This window comes from Hyperoodon ampullatus (genome assembly GCF_949752795.1).
Source record: "Hyperoodon ampullatus genome assembly, chromosome: 3".
Lineage (NCBI taxonomy): Eukaryota > Metazoa > Chordata > Mammalia > Artiodactyla > Ziphiidae > Hyperoodon > Hyperoodon ampullatus.
Window position 1 is genome coordinate 112,258,799 of NC_136916.1, and position 21,400 is coordinate 112,280,198.

The following is a 21,400-nucleotide window of genomic DNA, read 5'->3' on the forward strand; positions in this document are numbered from 1 at the left end:
AAGCTGCTGTTGACACTTTTTGTTTCAGAAATCTGTCCATCATCACTTTTGAGCAAACTTGGCCCAATAAAATATATGATATGAACATAAAGGAATATTTTGGCCACTTAAGCTAAAAAGTTTTTTTGTTAAGGTGTACCAGTCAAAGTTGATACTTTTCTATTTTCTTAATATACATGCTTCATAAACCTCAATATAAGTACTTTTAGAATGGCTGTACAGACTTTCTTCCAGTATAGTAGCATGCTATATATAAGAAGAAAATTTGTACTCACTGTTTTTGTAAATTGGGATTAGCTATAGGATGCCACAGTGATTTCTCTAGTTTTATGCAGTTTTCAAATTATTACTTATTTTATTTTAAAGCATTAAATAGGAAAGGTAAATGATAAATCTTGTTATATAAATCAAAGTCATATATTTTGGGGTATGTGTTATGTATCCTTTTCTAGGATGGCACTAAATTAGTTAAAAATGTTTTTAGATTATTAAGTTATGTTAAAATAGATCCACACTGCAATTAGATTTTGCCTAAAGGGAAGTATTATATTAAAAAGCAGAATTGCACAAATATTCTAGAATCTGTGGACATTCCATAGTCTTAAAACACTTCTGAGGTGGATTAAAATACAGTTGAAAATCCCTAAGTAAGTGTCTTCTTTCAAGCCTTTGGCTGTAATCATAGGATTTTTTTTTTTTTCCTGTATCCCATGTGTGGTATTAGACCACATTATGTCTGATCCACATTTTAGGTTATCTGAATAGAATGATCTCTGTGGATTGCCATTTGGTAGGTTTGGCTATTTGACAGTTATTTATTATCAAGATGATTGTATGAAAGGTAAGCTGGCACCATTGCATTATATAGTTATCTTCTTTGCTTTTGAAAGATACCTGTTATATAAACAATGTAGAAATGTATAAGAAAGAATCACAAATAGAATGAAAAACCCACTCTAATCTCAGCCATGCAGAATTAACTGTTATCCTTCTATAAACTCTTCCATTTCCTTTCTTTTTTAACTTTATTAATGCTACTAAGAGTCAAAGAATACCTAGAAGTAACAAGAGATTATGTAATAACAATTTGAAGATACCTAATCCCATAGTTGTGTCACCATATTTGTACTCTTGCAAAAGAAGAAACTGGAAAAGTCTAATGTCCCTAATCTGTTATCAAATATAAATGGGTTTTTCACCAGAATAAATCGTATGAGAGGTAAAATGCTTGGTTTTAAGCACATTTTTCTTGCTACATATAGCAGGTATCAGCCATCGTATTCTCATCCTCTCCAAGAAGCATCATTAAATTATTGATGTTTTTAAAGACAAATGACAGGATTGGTTTGATACTGGTAATAAATCTCTTATTAATACCAAAGGAAAACTAAAACATAATCCTAGTATAATTTTGTTACATTTTGTAACAGACCCAGCAAATTAAAGTTTAACTTTAACTTGAAGGTTTTAAAACATTAAACAAGGCATTTCTTTGTCTTGTGTTGAATTCTGTTACATTATCAAACGTAATTAAAGCATCAATTATCAAAAAAGAGGTTTAACCTCACCATACAGCTTTTATTCCAAATGTGTTGACAAACTGGATACTTTATTTCTTAACCTACCTAGTTTTTATAAAATTTTAAAAGCCATTAAACCAATACAAACCAGAAAACCTAATTAAAGCTATTTTCTGGTTATTTGTAGTTTGAATTCATTTAATTACAGTGGTAATTAAAGCTGTTAAAGCTCACATGCTTTTTGGGTGGGGAGGGCTGGTGGGGAGGCAGTGTGCTTGGGTTGGCTACAATTAAAAACAGTGTTTCAATTCTTCTTTTATGTGTAGACAGGGCCTTAGGGATAAAGTGATGTAAATAACTTAGTATATTCATGTTTTAAAGTGAAGTATAAATTTTCATATTGCAAAATATTTTCTGGCTTTAAGGATATTCCATCAGTATGATTTTTAGATTAATCTTTACAGTCAAGATATGTCAGAGAAACCTGTAGGTTATTTTCTGCATTGTTACTATGTCAAATTGTTGGTATTATGTTTGTTCTTTTTCTGTTCATTGTTATAGCCAATGCATAGTTCCTACTGACATTGATTTTAAAAAGGAATTATGCTATAAACCTTTATAAATGTGTATATGTATTTCTTAAATATTTCAATCATCTAAATGCCATATATTTCAAGCTTGTTTTCTGTTACTCTCATCAAGAAAAAGCATAAATTCGCCTTGTATGCATCTACTGTTAATGGTCTTAGGTTAGTTTTATATTCATTTTTTTTAAACAATTTTAAATTTTTTGGTGTGAGAACTTCATCTGAAGGCATTTATACAATTCTCTACTATTCTTGTACTTAGTCATTTTACTATTTTAGTATTTAAGGTAAAGATTCTTTAAAATATCAGAAACTAGCTCATGACTTTATACTTTGTAATATTTAATTTCCATATTATAAATTAGTCATTGTTTGGGTCAAGTAAAAAGCTTTCATTTGATTACTAACTTGAAAATTTACTTGGGCTTCTGCTTTATTCCAAACTTCTTTTAATTTTTTCCCCTAATTATATGGAAGCTCTTGGAACTTTTGTACTCAATGCTAAATGTGCAGTAAGGGAGAGTGTAATATAATAGCTAAGTTTTCTTGGTGACTTTGCCTTTTACATTCAATCATTATAAGAAAATGATTAGAACAAGATTCTATTTATAAATGTGTAATTCTTATATATAGTGCTTATCACAGCTTTGTTGCTAATTTTACAATAAGCTATTAAACTAGGTTTATGCTCTAAGTGATGCAATGTAAAGCATAAAAACACATTGATGGATTACTTGAATGTGTATTACGTATAGTTTAGGAAAATTTGGATTGCTTTGAAGAAATCCTATTTTCAAGTTCTCATTTTGACTGTTATCTTTTCAAATTGCCAAACATATTCCAATATCTACTGTATGCCAGGTATTATGTTAGGTGATAGTTTATGTCAGCCTAGTTTCCCTTTTTTTTAAAAGACTTCAGATACAACAAAAATACATGACACTTATAATGAAGTTTTCTAAATGTGTTTCTGCTACTAAATGTGAAGTGCTTATATAAACTAAATCAAGTAACTTGTTAGGATTTAACAAGGATAAGATTCTGACAATACTGTGTAGATAATAGATCCTTTCCCCATTTGAGAGATCCTGCAAGCAGTTATCGGCTGACACGTAGGAACCTCTCTTGGATGAGCTGTTCTGAGGTATTCTCTGTTAAAACTATCTATCCCCTAATGTAAAATAATAGTTTGCCAGAATAATTATATTATTTTAGCCAAAAATCTGGATAGGTAGAGTCAGTTAAACAGCTAACAAAGTTAGGTTAACTAACACTCTAACAGCCATAGTTTAATTCTTTCCTTATTCTAATAACACATTACAAATACCTTACTCAGTCTTAGCATTACAGGGGCTGTTTGTTTACTGCCACTGTTCTGTGGGACATATATTTCCTATACATTTGTTTGCCCACACTATGTGCACTCCTTGGTCAGGACAGTTTATATCATTTCAAATGTATATACTGTACACAAATGTTAAACATGCCTTAGTGTTCTATGTCATATGAGTCATATATTTTGGGAGGTCTATGCTGGAGCTCTGAAATGGTTAGATAGATTTGCATTTGAAAGTAGAAGTAAACAAATGAACAAGATTGGGCTCTCAGATGTTGACAGTGGGAAAGCCTGTTTATTTTATATTCCATGAAGACAAAAAATTAAGTAGAACTTTCCCATAGGGCAGGAGCTGTCATTTCTGTTTAATTGCAACACACCTAGTTCATTGGTGATTCCACTTTTCTTTTTTTTATTCCACATATAGGAAGCAGTAAAAAATCAGCTATAAGATGAGTATGGTCTGAGGATCTAATATATAACGTGACTGTAGTTAACTGTACTGTATAATTGAAATATGGTAAGAGTAAAACTCAAAAGTTTTCACCAAAAAATTTTAAATATATATATATATATATATGTGTGTGTGTGAGATGATAGATGTGGTAAATAACTAAGTGGGGGGAATTCTTTCACAATGTATACATATATATCATATCACAATGTACGTTTCAGATATGTTGCCAAATTTATCAATTATACCCTCAAAAAAGGTGAAAAAAATTTACACAAGGAAAAAAAAGAATGTAGGTCCAGTTCTAGGGTGTTCCCTAATGGCATTAAGAATGAGATCACCTGTCTTAAGTTTCATAAAAATAAACTTTTGTTTTTTGGTTAAAAATTTTGCTCTTTATGTAATCGTTGGGGTAACTTAATTTCTCATAAATTCGAAAAGTTAAGTTTTCAAACCAGTTTTTGAGACACAGGGTCTCTAATTTCATTTCAGAATTTGGTGAAGCTTCAGAATGAACATATTCAATAACTAATGCAATATCCTAAGTGAACTCTGTTGACCATATGGGAAATGATTTGTGTCCATTTTTGACATCCAGTAAAAAAAAAATCTATGGATTAAATTAGAAATCATTAATATTGGATACATTTTGTCGTCACATGGCTTTAAGTGTACATTAAGACACCTGCACTATCCACTTACACCCCCTGCCAAAGTAATGTTTTGTGATTTTGCAGTTACTAAAAGGAAAATACAAACTGCCATTTTGCGCCTTCCTGGCTTCTGTGTCCATGTAGGCAAAACAACCCCATGCAGCTAGACCATTTTGCCTAACAGACAAGAAATCTGCCTGATTAGAGCAATGCTCCGAAGCTTCCTGTTTCCCAGAAAAGGAGCAAACGGGAGACCCCTCCTGCTGCACTGGGGAAACAGAAAAGGGAGCTAGCATTTAAGTGCCAGTTTTGTTCCAGGAGCTTCATTTACTTTAGTCCTGTGATCCCTAAGCTCCTAGATTATTATCACCACAAGAGATCTGTAGACGACCAAACTAACAGTTCAGTATTTAGGTTCTTAGCACTACAACACGCTCCTGCCCTAAGAGCTCACTTTAAAGCAGCTACCCTTTGAGAAGCTGTGGCTTGATTAGACAGGATAAAAATTCCTACTATTACGCCGCTGGAAAGTAAACACTGCCAGGTGTTCGGGTATTATTCGCACGTTGGGTCTCTTAAGTTTTGTGGAGAGAGCTGAGAGTATGGGAGGGTCACCCTGGAGGAGGCGGGGTTCGGCGTTCTATGGTCCCGCCCCTCCGATCTTTGCTTCCGGGGCGGTCGGGGCGGCCACGTCATGATCGGGCTCCGCTCTCCAGCCGGGCAGTGTATGGTGGGAGCCAAGATGGCGGCGGCCGCAGCAGCCAGTATTCGAGAGAGACAAACAGGTACCGACTTATTCCCTTCTCTTCCCTGGGGTTTTGTGCTTGCGGTGAGAACATATTCCTCTTCTTGTCGCCCTCACTCGGTCGCGTGCGTGCAGTTCGGAGACAGACTTCCAATAGTTTAATCCCGTTCTCAGACCATGGAGAGACCTTCCCCTTTTGAGTTTTTAGGGAAGAGATGCCATTAGCTTGAGAACTCGGCACTCTGATGTGGTGCCGGAGAAGGCGCTTCAGGGGTGAGCGGGGTGCTGCGGTCCTGCTCTTGTCTCTTTCCTACTGGGCCTCAAAAGGCCATGGCGACCAGATCTGGCACCTGGCATTTCCAGCCCTTGCCACCTATGTGGTCTTCGGGTTTGTTTCTGCGCGTGGTTAAGTTCTCTCCCATTTTAATGTTGAGAGTTTCATTTTCCGGCACTTACACCACAGTTACAAATTTAGATGCTCTTTTCAGAGCAAATTACATTCTGCCATTTCTCTCCTGTGGACCAGTCTTTGGGGGTACCTGAAGAGAAACGCCTGTGATAAAGATTTCTGTCTTCAGCTTGCGGGAATGGGATATAAGAATGGCAAAACGAATGAATTAATACCTTTCCCATTTTAATTATTTGTTAAATTAGTGTTTTTAAACTACGCATTATTAATGTTTAACAGAGCATGGTCATATAACTTCCATTTATACCGTAAAGTATGGTTTTTAAAAATACATATTCTTTCCCTTGAGCTTTGATATTTTTTCCACCTTAGATAATTTTAGTTTTGCCTTATTTTTTGGAAACTTCTGATGGCAACTTGGTTTATACCTAATTGTCTTGAAAGTTGGCATACTGTTAATTCTGAGAAGCTAATAGAGATAAGCCATTAAGAATTTGCATATTTGGAAGTTCTGTCTCTTTTAATTATGTTCTTTTGCATATAAATCGGAATAGGAATATAACTGGTTACAATTAACATTACCTACAGAAAGGATTTTGGCTGTACTTGATTCCTTCCTTTGCAATTCAAAGAAAAATTAATGATAGACTTCAATCTACTAACGACACAGTGCATAATGAGTTGTGTTCTGCATTTCCCCAATAGATAATGTAGTGTAAGCTATCAGATGAAATAAGTTGTAACTTAAATATATAAAAGTCCAAATAAAATTTGGGAAATAACTGCCATTCATTTTATCTGTGTAAGCAAATAGAAGCCCCACTTGTCTTTGCAGTATGGTTCTGACAGCTTAATGAACCTCAATGAATTAGGTCATACATATTAAAATAAAAAATAACATGTTAAGGGAGACTGTACCAATACAAAGGAGCTTTTTGAAAAATGAAATTTGGATGGTAGTAATTTTTATATGCAGAAACTTTGTAGAATGTTAAAGTCTAGTAGTATAATATGGATTTCTGCAGAAATAAACTTCATTGTAGCAAGATTTCACGTCATTACTACATAGGTTATGCCAGGTTTATCAAATTAGTACTCCAGTTGAGTTCTGTCTTACTTTGAGAGAAAGGTAAACTATGTGCTATAGTAGGACAAGTAAACATTTCCCTGATGCCTATTGAGAATGTTTTAGGAAATAAATCACAATTGAGTCTTCGGCCATGTACTTTATTAACAAATGCATTGTGTCAGAATCCCTGTTAACAAGTTAGCCAAGGCTCAGAAATGGGGAAATTCACCAAGATGGTGCTGAGAAGGCAAACGTGGGAATATCTGCTGATATGGGCTTCTTTCAGTTAGCAAAGCTCTGGAGAACACCATGCACCTGGAACTCATATGCACCACAGGCTGTGATTCTTCCTAGGTGTCCTCTGTGAACTGTTGTAACATCTGTGAGCTTCTGAAGTAGGTCTAAATTATGGGCGATGTATATTATTGGCTGGACATTAGGTACTAACATTTTACCAACAAATCACCTCTGTATCTCTATACATATATAAATATATCACTGAAGTGCAATCTCTTATTATTTTAACCTGCTTCACGAAATAAGCATTTAATAGAAGTTTTTCTAGTGAGTGAATATGCTGTAAATTGATACACAGGTGATTTGAGTATTATAATCTTCTCTGGTAGGTGTTTAGCTTGTAGATTATTCTGTATTACTTAATAAAACCTAATCCAAATGCTTTTTAAAAATGAACCAAGTAGATTTTAGGGTTACCAATCATTTAAACATTTAATCAGATAACTACCACCCTCCCTTGAATATTTGGCCATCTCAACTTCACATAAAAGTGTATCAAGATTTTTATTTCCCTTAGAAAATATTTCTGAGTCTTCTGTAACACATGAACAGATGAGCAGTAAAAACCACAAAATACTATAAGACATAGAGCGTAACTGCTATGATTATAGAATTGTATATTTTTTAAGCAGAAGTTATCAGTTACCTACCACATCTATAGGAAAGTCTCACTAGTGAATCTGATAGGATAAATTGGCCATAGAATGAACTCCAGGATAACTAAAAAATAGATCTGCTGTATTTAGGTTTTAAAACCTTTAAATATGAACCAATTAAATATATCATAGAGGATTTTTGTTTTTAGAAAAACTTATCTTAATCTATGCTTTCAGCCATACAGTAAATAGACAACAGCACCAGTTATCTATCGAGGCCACTGCAAGGTCATGACTGACAATTTCTTTTTGCATCTATATAAAATGTAGTGTGGTATCATTGGGAGACATGGAAAAGGCTTCTTCCTGAACATCTTTCACATTTTAATCTGGGCAAAGATGCTTAAGTTAGAAAATCTCCCAGACAATATCCCTTTAGTTGTTGATGAAACTGTCTTACAAAGCCTGACCCTACTTCTACATAAGCATTAATATCGATTAATCAGTTTTACTAGAGTGATTTGTGCATTTTGTTTTGAGGTAATAAGTAATAAGTGTGGTGGAAAAGTGAAATCCTAAAAACATTGGTAATATTTAATAAGACTGTTTTCATTTCCAGTGGCTTTGAAGCGTATGTTGAATTTTAATGTGCCTCATATTAAAAACAGCACTGGAGAACCAGTATGGAAGGTAAGAGACTTTATGTTAATGGAGATTATTTTCTTTCTCTCAGCCCTTATTGGTGGTGATTGGAGGGAATTTCTTGTTAATACTGAACAGTAGCACATTTTAGTTGTAATGCCTGAATATTTTACTTTTACTTAGTATGGCTTATTACTGTGAATCTTTTTTTTTTAACTGAAGTATAGTTGATGTACAATATTGTATTCATTTCAGGTGTACAGCAAAGTGATTCAGTTATACATATAGAATTTTTTCAGATTATTTTCCATTATCGGTTATTACAATATATTGAATGTATTTCCCTATGTTATATAATAAGTGCCTTTTGTGTATCTATTTTACATACAGTAGTTTGTATCTGTTAATCCGTACACCTGATTTATCCCTCCCCCCCTTCCCTTTCCCATTTGGTAACCATAATTTGTTTCCTATGTCTGTGAGTCTGTTTCTTTCTTTTTTGTGTGTGTGTGATACACGGGCCCCTCCCGTTGTGGAGCACAGGCTCCGGACGCGCAGGCTCAGCTGCCATGGCTCACGGGCCCAGCCGCTCCGCAGCATGTGGGATCTTCCCGGACTGGGGCATGAACCCATGTCCCCTGCATCGGCAGGCAGACTCTCAACCACTGCGCCACCAGGGAAGCCCTGTTTCTATTTTTTATATAGATTCATTTCTATTATTTTTTAGATTCCACATATAAGTGATATAATATTTGTCTTTCTCTCTCTGACTTACCTCACTTAGTGTGATATTCTCTAGGTCCATCCATCTTGCTGCAAATAGCAATATTTCATTCTTTTTTATAGCTGAATAATATTCCACTGTATATATATACCACATCCTCTTTTTTTTTCCCCCAGTATTGGGAAAAATTTTATTTTATTTTTGAATTTAATTTTATTTATTTGTTTTTTATACAGAAGGTTCTTATTAGTTCTCTATTTTATACATATTAGTGTATATATGTCAATCCCAATCTCCCAATTCATCCCGCCACCACGACCACCCCCCTCCCCACCCCGCTTTCCCCCCTTGGTGTCCATACGTTGGTTCTCTACATCTGTGTCTCTATTTCTGCCTTGCAAACCGGTTCATCAGTGCCATTTTTCTAAATTCCATATATATTCGTTAATATACGGTATTTTTTTTCCCTTTCTGTCTTGCTTCACTCTCTATGACACTCTCTAGGTCCATCCACGTCTCTACAAATGACCCAATTACGTTCCTTTTTATGGCTGAGTAATATTCCATTGTATATAGGTACCACATGTGCTTTATCCATTCGTCTGTCGATGGGCATTTAGGTTGCTTCCATGACCTGGGTATTGTAAATAGTGCTGTAATGAACATTGGGGTACATGACTTTTTTTGAATTATGGTTTTCTCTGGGTATATGCTCAGTAGTGGGATTGCTGAGTCATATGGTTATTCTTCTTTTAGTTTTTTAAGGCTGTCCTCCATAGGGGCTGTATCAGTTTACATTCCTACCAACAGTGCAAGAGGGTTCCCTTTTCTCCACACTCTCTCCGGCATTTGTTGTTTGTAGATTTTCTGATGATGCTCTTTCTAACTGGTGTGAGGTGATAATTCGTTGTACTTTTGATTTGCATTTCTCTAATAATTAGTGATGTTGCGCAGCTTTTCATGTGCCTGTGGCCATTTGTATGTCTTCTTTGGAGAATTGTCTATTTAGGTCTTCTGCCCATTTTTTTTTTTTTTTTTTTTTTTTTTTTTTGTGGTACGCGGGCCTCTCACTGTTGTGGCCTCTCCCGTTGCGGAGCACAGGCTCCGGATGCGCAGGCTCAGCAGCCATGGCTCACGGGCCCAGCCGCTCCGCGGCATATGGGATCCTCCCAGACCGGGGCACGAACCCGTATCCCCTGCATCGGCAGGCGGACTCTCAACCACTGCGCCACCAGGGAGGCCCTTCTGCCCATTTTTTGATTGGGTTGTTTGTTTTTTATATTGAGCTGCATGAGCTGTTTATATAGTTTGGAGATTAATCCTTTGTCCATTGATTCGTTTGCAAATATTTTCTCCCATTCTGAGGGCTGTCTTTTTATCTTATTTATAGTTTTCTTTGCTGTGAAAAAGCTTTTAAGTTTCATTAGGTCCCATTTGTTTATTTTTGTTTTTATTTCCATTACTCTAGGAGGTGGGTCAAAAAGATCTTGCTGTGATTTATGTCAGAGAGTGTTCTTCGTATGTTTTCCTCTAAGAGTTTTATGGTGTCCAGTCTTACATTTAGGTCTTTAATCCATTTTGAGTTTATTTTTGTATATGGTGTTACGGAGTGTTCTAATTTCATTTTACATGTAGCTGTCCAGTTTTCCCAGCACCGCTTATTGAAGAGACTGTCTTTTCTCCACTGTATATTCTTGCCTCCTTTATCACAGCTTAGTTGACCATAGGTGTGTGAGTTTATTTCTGGGCTTTCTATCCTGTTCCATTGTTCTGTATTTCTGTTTTTGTGCCAGTACCATACTCTCTTGGTGACTGTAGCTTTGTGGTATAGTCTGAAGTCAGGGAGCCTGATTCCTCCAGCTCCATTTTTTTCCCTCAAGTCTGCATTGGCTATTCAGGGTCTTTTGTGTCTCCATACAAATTTTAACATTTTTTGTTCTAGTTCTGTAAAAAATGCCATTGGTAATTTGATAGGGATTGCATTGAATCTGTAGACTGCTTTGGGTAGTATAGTCATTTTCACAATGTTGATTCTTCCAATCCAAGAACATGGTATATCTGTCCATCTGTTTGTGTCATCTTTGATTTCTTTCATCAGTGTCTTATAGTTTTCTGAGTACAGGTTTTTTACCTCCTTACGTAGGTTTATTCCTAGGTATTTTTTCTTTTTGTTGCAGTGGTGAATGGGATTGTTTCCTTAATTTCTCTTTCTGATCTTTTGTTGTTAGTGTATAGTAATGCAAGAGATTTCTGTGCAGTAATTTTGTATCCTGCAACTTTACCAGATTCATTGATTGGCTCTATTAGTTTTCTGGTGGCATCTTTAGGATTATCTATGTGTAGTATCATGTCATCTGCAAACAGTGACAGTTTTACTTCCTCTTTTCCAATTTGTATTCCTTTTATTTCTTTTTCTTCTCTGATTGCCGTGGCTAGGACTTCCAAAACTATGTTGAATAATGGTGGCAAGAGTGGACATCCTTGTCTATTTCCTGTTCTTAGAGGAAATACTTTCAGTTTTTCATCATTGAGAATGATGTTTGCTGTGGGTTTGTCACATATGGCTTCTATTATGTTGAAGTAGTTTCCCTCTGTGCCCCCTTTCTGGAGAGTTTTTATCAGAATGGGTGTTGATTTTTGTCAAAAGCTTTTTCTGCATCTATTGAGAAGACCACATGGTTTTTATTCTTCAGTGTGTTAATATGGTGTATCACATTGATTGATTTGCATATGTTGAAGAATCCTTGCATCCCTGGGCTAAATCCCATTTGATCATGGTGTATGATCCTTTTAATGTGTTGTTGGATTCTGTTTGCTAGTATTTTGTTGAGGATTTTTGCGTCTATATTCATCAGTGATATTGGTCTGTAATTTTCTTTTTTTGTGGTATCTTTGTCTGGTTTTGATATCAGGGTGATGATGACCTCGTAGAATGAATTTCGTAATGTTCCTTCCTCTGCAGTTTTTTGGAAGAGTTTGAGAAGGATGGGTGTTAGCTCTTCTCTAAATGTTTGATAGAATTCCCCTGTAAAGCCATCTGGTCCTGGACTTTAGTTTATTGGAAGATTTTTAATCACAGTTTCAATTTCATTACTTGTGATTGGTCTGTTCATATTTTCTGTTTCTTCCTGCTTCGGTCTTGGAAGGTTATACCTTTCTAAGAATTTGTCCATTTCTTTCAGGTTGTCCATTTTATTGGCATAGAGTTCCTTGTAGTAGTCTCTTACGATGCTTTGTATTTCTGCAGTGTCCGTTGTAATTTCTCCCTTTTCATTTCTAATTTTATTGATTTGAGGCCTCTCCCTCTTTTTCTTGATGAGTCTGGTTAAAGGTTTATCAATTTTGTTTATCTTCTCAAAGAACCAGCTTTTAGTTTTATTGATCTTTCCTATTGTTTTCTTTGTTTCTATTCCATTTATTTCTTTTTTTTTTTTTTTTTTTTTTTTTTTTTTGTGGTACGCGGGCCTCTCACTGTTGTGGCCTCTCCCGTTGCGGAGCACAGGCTCCGGACGCGCAGGCTCAGCAGCCATGGCTCACGGGCCCAGCCGCTCCGCGGCATATGGGATCCTCCCAGACCGGGGCACGAACCCGTATCCCCTGCATCAGCAGGCGGACTCTCAACCACTGCGCCACCAGGGAGGCCCTATTCCATTTATTTCTGCTTTGATCTTTATGATTTCTTTCCTTCTACTAACTTTGGGTTTTGTTTGTTTTTCTTTCTCTTGTTCGTTTAGGTGTAAGGTTGGATTGTTTATTTGAGATTTTTCTTGTTTCTTGAGGTAGGATTGTATTGCTGTAAACTTCCCTCTTAGAACTGCTCTTGCTACATCCCATAGGTTTTGGATCATCATGTTTTTGTTGTCATTTGTCTCTAGGTATTTATTGATTTCCTCTTTGATTTCTTCAGTGATATCTTGGTTATTTAGTAATGTATTGTTTAGCCTCCATGTGTTTGTGATTTTTACGGGGTTTTTTTCCCCTGTAATTTATTTCTAATCTCATAGCATTGTGGTCAGAAAAGATGCTTGATATGATTTCAATTTTTTAAAATTTACCAAGGCTTGATTTGTGACCCAAGGTGTGATCTATCCTGGAGAATGTTCAGTGTGCACTTGAGAAGAAAGTGTAGTGTGCTGTTTTTGGATGGAATGTCCTACAAATATCAATTAAGTCTATGTGGTCTATTGTGTTATTTAAAGCTTGTGTTTCCTTATTAATTTTCTGTTTGGATGATCTGTTCATTGGTGTAAGTGAGGTGTTAAAGTCCCCCAGTATTATTGTGTTACTGTTGATTTCCTCTTGTATAGCTGTTAGCATTTGCCTTATGTATTGAGGTGCTCCTATGTTGGGTGCATATGTATTTCTAATTGTTATTTCTTCTGGATCCCTTGATCATTATGTAGTATCCTTCCTTGTCTCCTGTAACATTCTCTTTTTTTTTTTTTTTTTTTTTTTTTTTTTGCGGTACGTGGGGCTCTCACTGTTGTGGCGTCTCCTGTTGCGGAGCACAGGCTCCAGATGCGCAGGCTCAGCTGCCATGGCTCATGGTCCCAGCCACTCCACGGCATGTGGGATCTTCCCGGACCAGGGCACGAAACCGTGTCCCCAGCCTTGGCAGGCAGACTCTCAACCACTGCGTCACCAGGGAAGCCCCAACATTCTCTGTTTTAAAATCTATTTTGTCTGATATGAGTATTGCTAATCTAGCTTTCTTTTGATCTCCATTTGCATGGAATATCATTTTCCATCCCCTCACTTTCAGTCTATATGTGTCCCTAGGTCTGAAGTGGGTCTCTTGTACATAGCATACATATGTGTCTTGTTTTTGTATCCATTCAGCAAACTCCAATTTGGTTGGAGTATTTAATCCATCCACATTTAAGGTAATTATTGATACATATGTTCCTATTACCATTTTCTTAATTGGTTTGGGTTGTTTTGTAGTTCCTTTTCTTCTCTTGTGTTTCCCACTCAGGGAAGTTCCTTTACCGTTTGTTGTAGAGCTGGTTTTGTGGTGCTGAATTCTCGTAGCTTTTGCTTATCTGTAAAGCTTTTGATTTCTCCTTCCAATCTGAATGAGATCCTTGCTGGGTAGAGTAATCTTGGTTGTAGGTTCTTCCCTTTCATCACTTTAAATATGTCATGCCCCTCCCTTCTGGCTTGTAGAGTTTCAGCTGAGAAATCAGCTGTTAACCTATGGGAGTTCCCTTGTATGTTACTTGTCATTTCTCCCTTGTTGCTTTCAACAATTTTTCTTTGCCTTTAATTTTTGCCAGTTTGATTACTATGTGTCTCAGCATGTTTCTCCTTGGGTTTATCCTGCCTGGGACTCTGCGCTCCCTGGACTTGGGTGGCTATTTCCTTTCCCATGTTAGGGAATTTTTTGACTATAATCTCTTCAAATATTTTCTGGGGTCCTTTCTCTCTCTCTTCTCCATCTGGGACCCCTATAATGTGAATGTTGTTGCATTTAATGTTGTCCCAGAGGTCTCTTATGCTGTCTTCATTTCTTTTCATTCTTTTTCTTAATTTTGTTCTGCAGCTGTGAATTCCACCATTCTTTCAGGTCACTTATCCATTGTTCTGCCTCAGTTATTCTGCTATTGATTCCTTCTAGTGTATTTTTCATTTCAGTTATCCTATTGTTCATCTCTGTTTGTTTGTTCTTTAATACTTCTAGGTCTTTGTTAAACATTTCTTGCATCTTCTTGATCTTTGCCTCCATTCTTTTTCCGAGGTCCTGGATCATCTTCACTATCATTATTCTGAATTCTTTTTCTGGCAGGTTGCCTATCTCCACTTCATTTATTGTTTTTCTGGGGTTTTATCTTGTTCCTTCATCTGGTACATAGCCTTCTGCCTTTTCATTCTGTCTGTCTTTCTGTGAATGTGGTTTTTGTTCCACAGGCTGCAGGATTGTAGTTCTTCTTGTTTCTCCTCATACCACATCCTCTTAAACCAGTCATCTGTTTATGGGCACTTGGATTGTTTCCACATCTTGGCTATTGTAAATAGTGCTGCTATGAACATTGGGGTACATATATCTTTTCAAATTAGAGTTTTTATCTTTTCCAGATATATACCCAGGAGTGGGAATCCTGGATCATATTGTAGCTCTATTTTTATTTTTTTAAGGAACCTCTGTACTGTTTTCCATAGTGGCTGAACCAGTTTACATTACCACCGGCAGTGTATGAGGGTTCCCTTTTTTCCACACTCTATCCAGCATTTATTTGTCGACTTTATGATGGTAGCCATTCTGACCAGTGTGAGGCGATACCTCATTGTGGTTTTGATATGCATTTCTCTAATGATTAGTGGTGTTGAGCATCTTTTCATGTGCCTGTTTGCCATGTGTATGTCTTCTTTGGAGAGATGTCTATTTAGATCTTCTGCCCATTTTTTGATTGAGTTGTTGGGTTTTTTGATATTGAGTTGTATGAGCTGTTAGTGTATTTTGGATATTAACCCACTGTTGGTCGCATTATTTGCAAATATTTTCTCTCATAACATTTTTCACAGAACTAGAACAAATAATCCTAAAATTTATATGGAACCACAAAAGACCCAGAATTGCCAAAGCAATCCTGAGAAAAAAGAACAAAGCTGGAGGCATAACCCGCCCAGACTTCAGACAATACTACAAAGTTACAATAATCCAACAGCATGGTATTGGCACAAAAACAGACAAATAGATCAGTGGATCAGAATAGAGAGCCCACCTACGGAATAGAGAGCCACACACCTACGGTCAATTAATCTATGACAAAGGAGGCAAGGACATACAATGGAAAAAAGACAGTGTCTTCAACAAGTGATGGACAGGTACATGTAAATCAGTGAAATTATAACATTCCCTTATACCATATACAAAAATAAGTTCAAAATGGTTTAAAGACCTAAATGTAAGACATGACACCATAAAAGTCCTAGAAGAGAATATAGGCAAAACGTTCTCTGACATAAATCATAGCAGTATTTTCTTATCAATCTCCCAAGGCAAAGGAAATAAAAGCAAAAATTTCCAAGTGGGACCTAATCAAACTTAAAAGCTTTTGCACAGCTAAGGAAACCATCAAGAAAATGAAAAGACAACCTGCAGAATGGGAGAAAATGTGAATCCTTTTTGATAAATATTTTATGGAATGACACAGGCAGTGATAATAATATTCATCTAGAGAATCCAGCTGATTTCTTAGGTGGGGCCTCACTGATAGGTCTTTACTCCAGTTGAAGTTTTGTTCCTTAGCTTTACAAATCCAGAATTTTGATCTTGCAAGCTTTCTTAAGGTTACTCAGACTTAGGGATACTGGTCCATTTTAATCAACTAATGAGAGAGTTATCTGTAAACCAGAATGCCATTTCATTAACTTATGATATATAAAACTGTCAGTAAAAATGTTAATTGGACCAGAAAGCAATCTATAATCTTTTTCCTTTGAGAAATGCTGGAGAATCTTTTTAAATTCCTATTCTTTGAGCTCCTTCATTCTAAACTTCATGCTCACTGTTTCTTTTTCTTCAAAGAGATTATAATACAGTTGATTAGATCTAAACTTGTTAGATTATAGTCAGTTTATACTTATCTCTTTGTAAGAATCAAGAACAGATGAACTTGGTTACAGTTTGGGATGTTTTGAAAACTCTCATGAGTCCTGGTAAGTCCTTTGGGTTAACTCTAAAGGTGATTAAAGTCATCTGAAAAATGATTTATAATTTAAGCTTTAGCGTGTCCCCTCATTTTCCTCTTCATTCCTGTTTATTTGTAGTCATCTTATTGCCCTTTGCATAAGCTGTACTTGTTTATTCTTTCTAGTGCCTATGTTCAGCATTTGAATTAAATAACTTGAGAATTTCTGGGGTGTAGATTTGTGTCAGATTCTTTCCCTACCCATCACTTCTCTATCACAAGATTAATAATACAGATATATTGAGGTGTAAGGAAGGAAGATTTTTGAAGGATATAACATCCAGCCTTTTGTAACTGGAGCAGGAAGATTTTTAGCTTTTCTAAAGGAAATGCTGGCGTTCAAACAAACCATGTTTTTGTATGACAGCATGTTTCATCCTCTCATTAGCAATTTCTTACTCCATTAAGAATTATTGATGTAGTAGTGGAAAATGCCTATTAGTTGAAGTGTCTCTTTTATTTGCCTTAACTCTAAAACTAATTCTGAGTTAGAAGACCCAGTTGGAATACTTACTACTCATCAGAGGTGTCAGTTTTAACACTTTCAGAATGTGAGGAAATGCATGAGATACTTAAATTACTAAATTTTCTTTATAGTCTTGGAACTTGTTAAGCATTAGTTTTGAGAGTGACTAATTTTTACTTCTCTTTTTAGAAAGGATATATGTGAATGGGATAGGGGAGTGTAAGTGAGTCTGCTGTATGTTCCAAGTCCTTTATTATAACCTGGGATAGGGGAGTGTAAGTGAGTCTGCTGTATGTTCCAAGTCCTTTACTATAACCTGGGATAGGGGAGTGTAAGTGAGTCCGCTGTATGTTCCAAGTCCTTTTTTATAACCTAAGATGAAGATTTTATAGTCTCTGGTATGTTTTTTAACTTAGAAAAAGTATTTTATAAGAAAAAATTTATATAATAATTTATTTTAGCCCAAGTAATAATGCTTTTAAGAATGGATTACTAGATGAATGGACATTTTGGTAAATAATTATGGAAAATATTAAATTGAGGTAAGTATAAGAATTCAGTGTATTAAAATAAAATGTACTTGAACATTATCTTAATATTGGGTTCTCTGTTGATTGTTCACTGATAATAATGTTTAAAAAAACGCATGACTTTTGTTTTGTTTCTGCTAGGTGCTCATTTATGACAGATTTGGCCAAGATATCATCTCTCCTCTGCTATCTGTGAAGGAGCTGAGAGACATGGGAATCACTCTGCATCTGTGAGTTTTAACGTGTTTCTAGTAATGGCATTTGTTTTCAAATACATTGTTTTGTTTTGTTTTAATAAATTTATTTGTATCTTATTTATTTTTGGCTGCATTGGGTCTTTGTTGCTGCGCACGGGCTTTCTCTAGTTCTGGCGAGGGGGGGCTACTCTTTGTTGCAGTGCACGGGCTTCTCACCGCGTTGGCTTCTCTTGTTGCAAAGCACAGGCTCTAGGCACGTGGCCTTCAGTAGTTGTGGTGCATGGGCTCTAGAGTGCAGGCTCAGTAGTTGTGACGCATGGGCTTAGTTGCTCTGAAGTTGCTCTGAGGCATGTGGGATCTTCCCGGACCAGGGCTCGAACCCATGTCCCCTGCATTGGCAGGTGGATTCTTAAGTATTACGCCACCAGGGAAGTCCCTCAAATACATTTTTTAAAATATCTTTAGCCGGGCTTCCCTGGTGGCGCAGTGGTTAAGAGTCCGCCTTCCAATGCAGGGGACGCGGGTTCGTGCCCCTAGTCCGGGAAGATCCCACATGCCCTGGAGCGGCTGGGCCCGTGAGCTATGGCCGCTGAGCCTGCGTGTCTGGAGCCTGTGCTCCGCCAACGGGAGAGGCCACAACAGTGAGAGGCCCGCATACCACACACACAAAAAAATATATATATCTTTAGCCATCCTGAAATCAAATTACTAAGGGACATTTATCAAGAAAATAGTATTAGGTTATAGTACTTGGATATAGAGAACATTTTTTCCATTATCTTGTTTTATTCAACCCTTTTATTTCTGAAGTTAAAAATAATCCTCAGCCTGAGAATTTGAAATTTCATAATTTAAATTTTCTCTCTTGTGTCTTTTCCTATAGACTGGTTTACTCTCTTATGTAAGGGAAAAGAACTGGTTGTTTCAAGGTCTCTTTCAGCTCTGAAAATTTTTTATTTCTTTAATTCAAATACACTTTTTAAAAAGAGGAATATCTAAATTAGTATATCATTAATATGAAAAATTTAAGTAACTAGGAAGTAATGACTTAATCACGATAGGGAGCTATCTATGTTGTCTTCTTAACTACAAAATTTATTTGATTATATTCCTTATGCTATGTCTGATAAATAAAACAAATTGCATTACTTTGTAGACTTGGCCTAATAGAACATTTAAAGAGGGGCTGTATACGTGAATACCTGCTAATACTTTTATGTACTGAAGGAGTCCAGTTTTACGGTGTTCTAACTTAGTTGCATTTTGTTCTTTTATGACGTTATAATCAGTTTTCATTCTGTGATATTTTAATATATTGAATTATAGTGTGCTTTTTTATTGGGAATGTGGTTTTAGATTTCCAGTGAGTAGCGTATCAGAATCTTGTTAAATTCTTAAATTCTTAAATTTTATATTGAATATTTGTTTTAAATTAATAGAATATTGCATTAATTGTAAAATATACTTTTTAATTTAATATTTCTGAAATTAAGGTCTATCTTCTTAATAATGCCATGACATAGTTTAATTGGCAGCATTTTCTGCCTGTTTTAATAATATGTTTTAAAATTGATAGCACCTTAGGTTTGATGAAACGTGGTATTTGGCAGGTTCTTCCTCTCGTTTTTATGTCAGACTTAATCTACACATTTGTTGGTGGTGACATGTTAATGCTTATGACCTAAACTGGAGTTAAGCTTGATGCCATCCTAGAAAATGATGGTTTATTATAAGCATTGGTTACTATTGCTACCTTACTATTTTTTTATTTTACTAATAAAAAGACTAAAGTTTGTAGAGTTCGAGTGATTGTCCCATGATTGTACAGGTAATTAATAGCAGAGTCGTGGCCAGATTGCCTGACCACTGTTTCTGGGCTGTTTGTCTACTGAACCATAGTGACTCAGAAACAGTGACTAATAAAAGTGAGGCCTCAGTACTTCCTTAAGGAGTGACAAGATATTCTGCCAGGTTGAGAGTTGTGCATTCTTGCTGCCCACCTGTTGCTATTGCCATCAGAGCATGAAAGGATTACACAGCTACTCTGGCAAATTCCTGTGCACCTTGCCTCTGACTATTCTTCCTTTTTTGCTGGAGAATACTTCATCAGTTACTTTATATTCTGCAAGCTGGTTTAGGCTGATTTGTAGGAAACAATAATTACAGGTTTCCAGAACATGAAATGGTGGTTGTAGCCCTTTAGGTAGTTGGACAGCCAGTGTAAGAAAACAACAAACAATGGCTGCCAGCACATTATAATCCTTCTGGTGTTAGCAGCAGCCAAACAGAGGGAAAAAAGTTATCAAATGCAGACTCACTGGCAGCATGTGCCTCTTTGACTCTCTCCTTTATAAGGCTGACTGAAATAATTGTATATATGGGAGGATGTATGTAGATTGTATATAAAATATTGCATATAGAAGGATGACTAGAATATTGTAGAAATAGAACATTTCTCATATTTCCTGATATAAGCATGGTGAAATCTTACAATGGAGCATAAAGATATTTTCTCAGTTGATATTGGGATATTTGAATGAATATACTTTCTGAACTGTAAAAGAGAAAACTATCAAGTGGTACAATCTATAAGATGCTTAGCTGATCTCTTATGCATTCTCTTATGAAGCAACAGGTAGAACAATATAGATCGTCTTGAAGTTTTAAGGAAGCATTCATATACCTTTCATTTTAAAAATATATTTTATTTTATTTATGGTTAAATATTTTCATTGCTTCTAAAGATAGTTCCAGCTTTCCGTTTTCCCTCTCAGAGAACTGTACTTTCCTCCCACTTACCTCCCCCCACCATATTTCTATGAAAAATGGGAATAAAATTGATTTTGAATGTGCTTTCGTTCTCATTCAAGGAGAATATTGGTAGAAGAGACTGACCATAAGAGGTACGAGAAATAAGGTGATTGGAGTAGAAGAAATGAAGACTGAGATTAGGATCTTACTAATAAATAATATTAACATTGATATAAGGAGAAAGCTGGGTTAAATAATTAATTGCATCAAGAGCTTTTAGAGTACTGGTCACTGTCCTTGAAATGGTGAACTAGTTTGAGAAATACTGTAAAATTTTTAGCTATCTTTTTAGATAAGTGACTAAGAAAAAAGTGAGTTTTATATTCTTTATGTGTCCTAGGCTTTTGCACTCTGATCGAGATCCTATTCCAGATGTTCCTGCAGTGTACTTCGTAATGCCAACTGAAGAAAATATTGACAGAATGTGTCAGGTAATGAGTTCTTATTTTCCTTATTCTTGAAGGTGGAAACAGATTTTTTTTCAAAAAAAAAAATTCTTAGATGTCCAGTGTGAAAAATCAGAAATTTCCTTAACCCAATTTCCCACTTCGATTTTTGAGACTATCTTTGAATTTTAAATAGACTAAAAAATTTAAAATTTTTTGGCTGAGGAAGCATTACTTTGATTAAGACTGAGTCTAGCTTTAAAAAACAGAAAACCTAACTATAGAGA

At 35.9% G+C, this 21,400-nt stretch overlaps 1 protein-coding gene across 2 annotated transcripts in view; it reads left to right on the forward strand.

Moving 5' to 3' along the window:
- Nucleotides 1-5,277: 5,277 nt before the first annotated feature.
- The window catches only part of SCFD1 (sec1 family domain containing 1), a gene marked incomplete at its 5' end in the record, with an annotated part of 137,793 nt that continues 121,670 nt past the window's right edge, over nucleotides 5,278-21,400 (forward strand). Inside the window, 4 exons of one of the 2 annotated variants that reach the window (XM_079701113.1) lie at nucleotides 5,278-5,335; nucleotides 8,286-8,356; nucleotides 17,861-17,949; nucleotides 21,068-21,158. In XM_079701113.1, the coding sequence (XP_079557239.1) occupies nucleotides 5,278-5,335; nucleotides 8,286-8,356; nucleotides 17,861-17,949; nucleotides 21,068-21,158 (309 nt within the window). Of the gene's footprint in view, nucleotides 5,336-8,285; nucleotides 8,357-17,860; nucleotides 17,950-21,067; nucleotides 21,159-21,400 lie in introns of those variants that run through there. The other variant, XM_079701114.1, reaches the window with a different exon arrangement.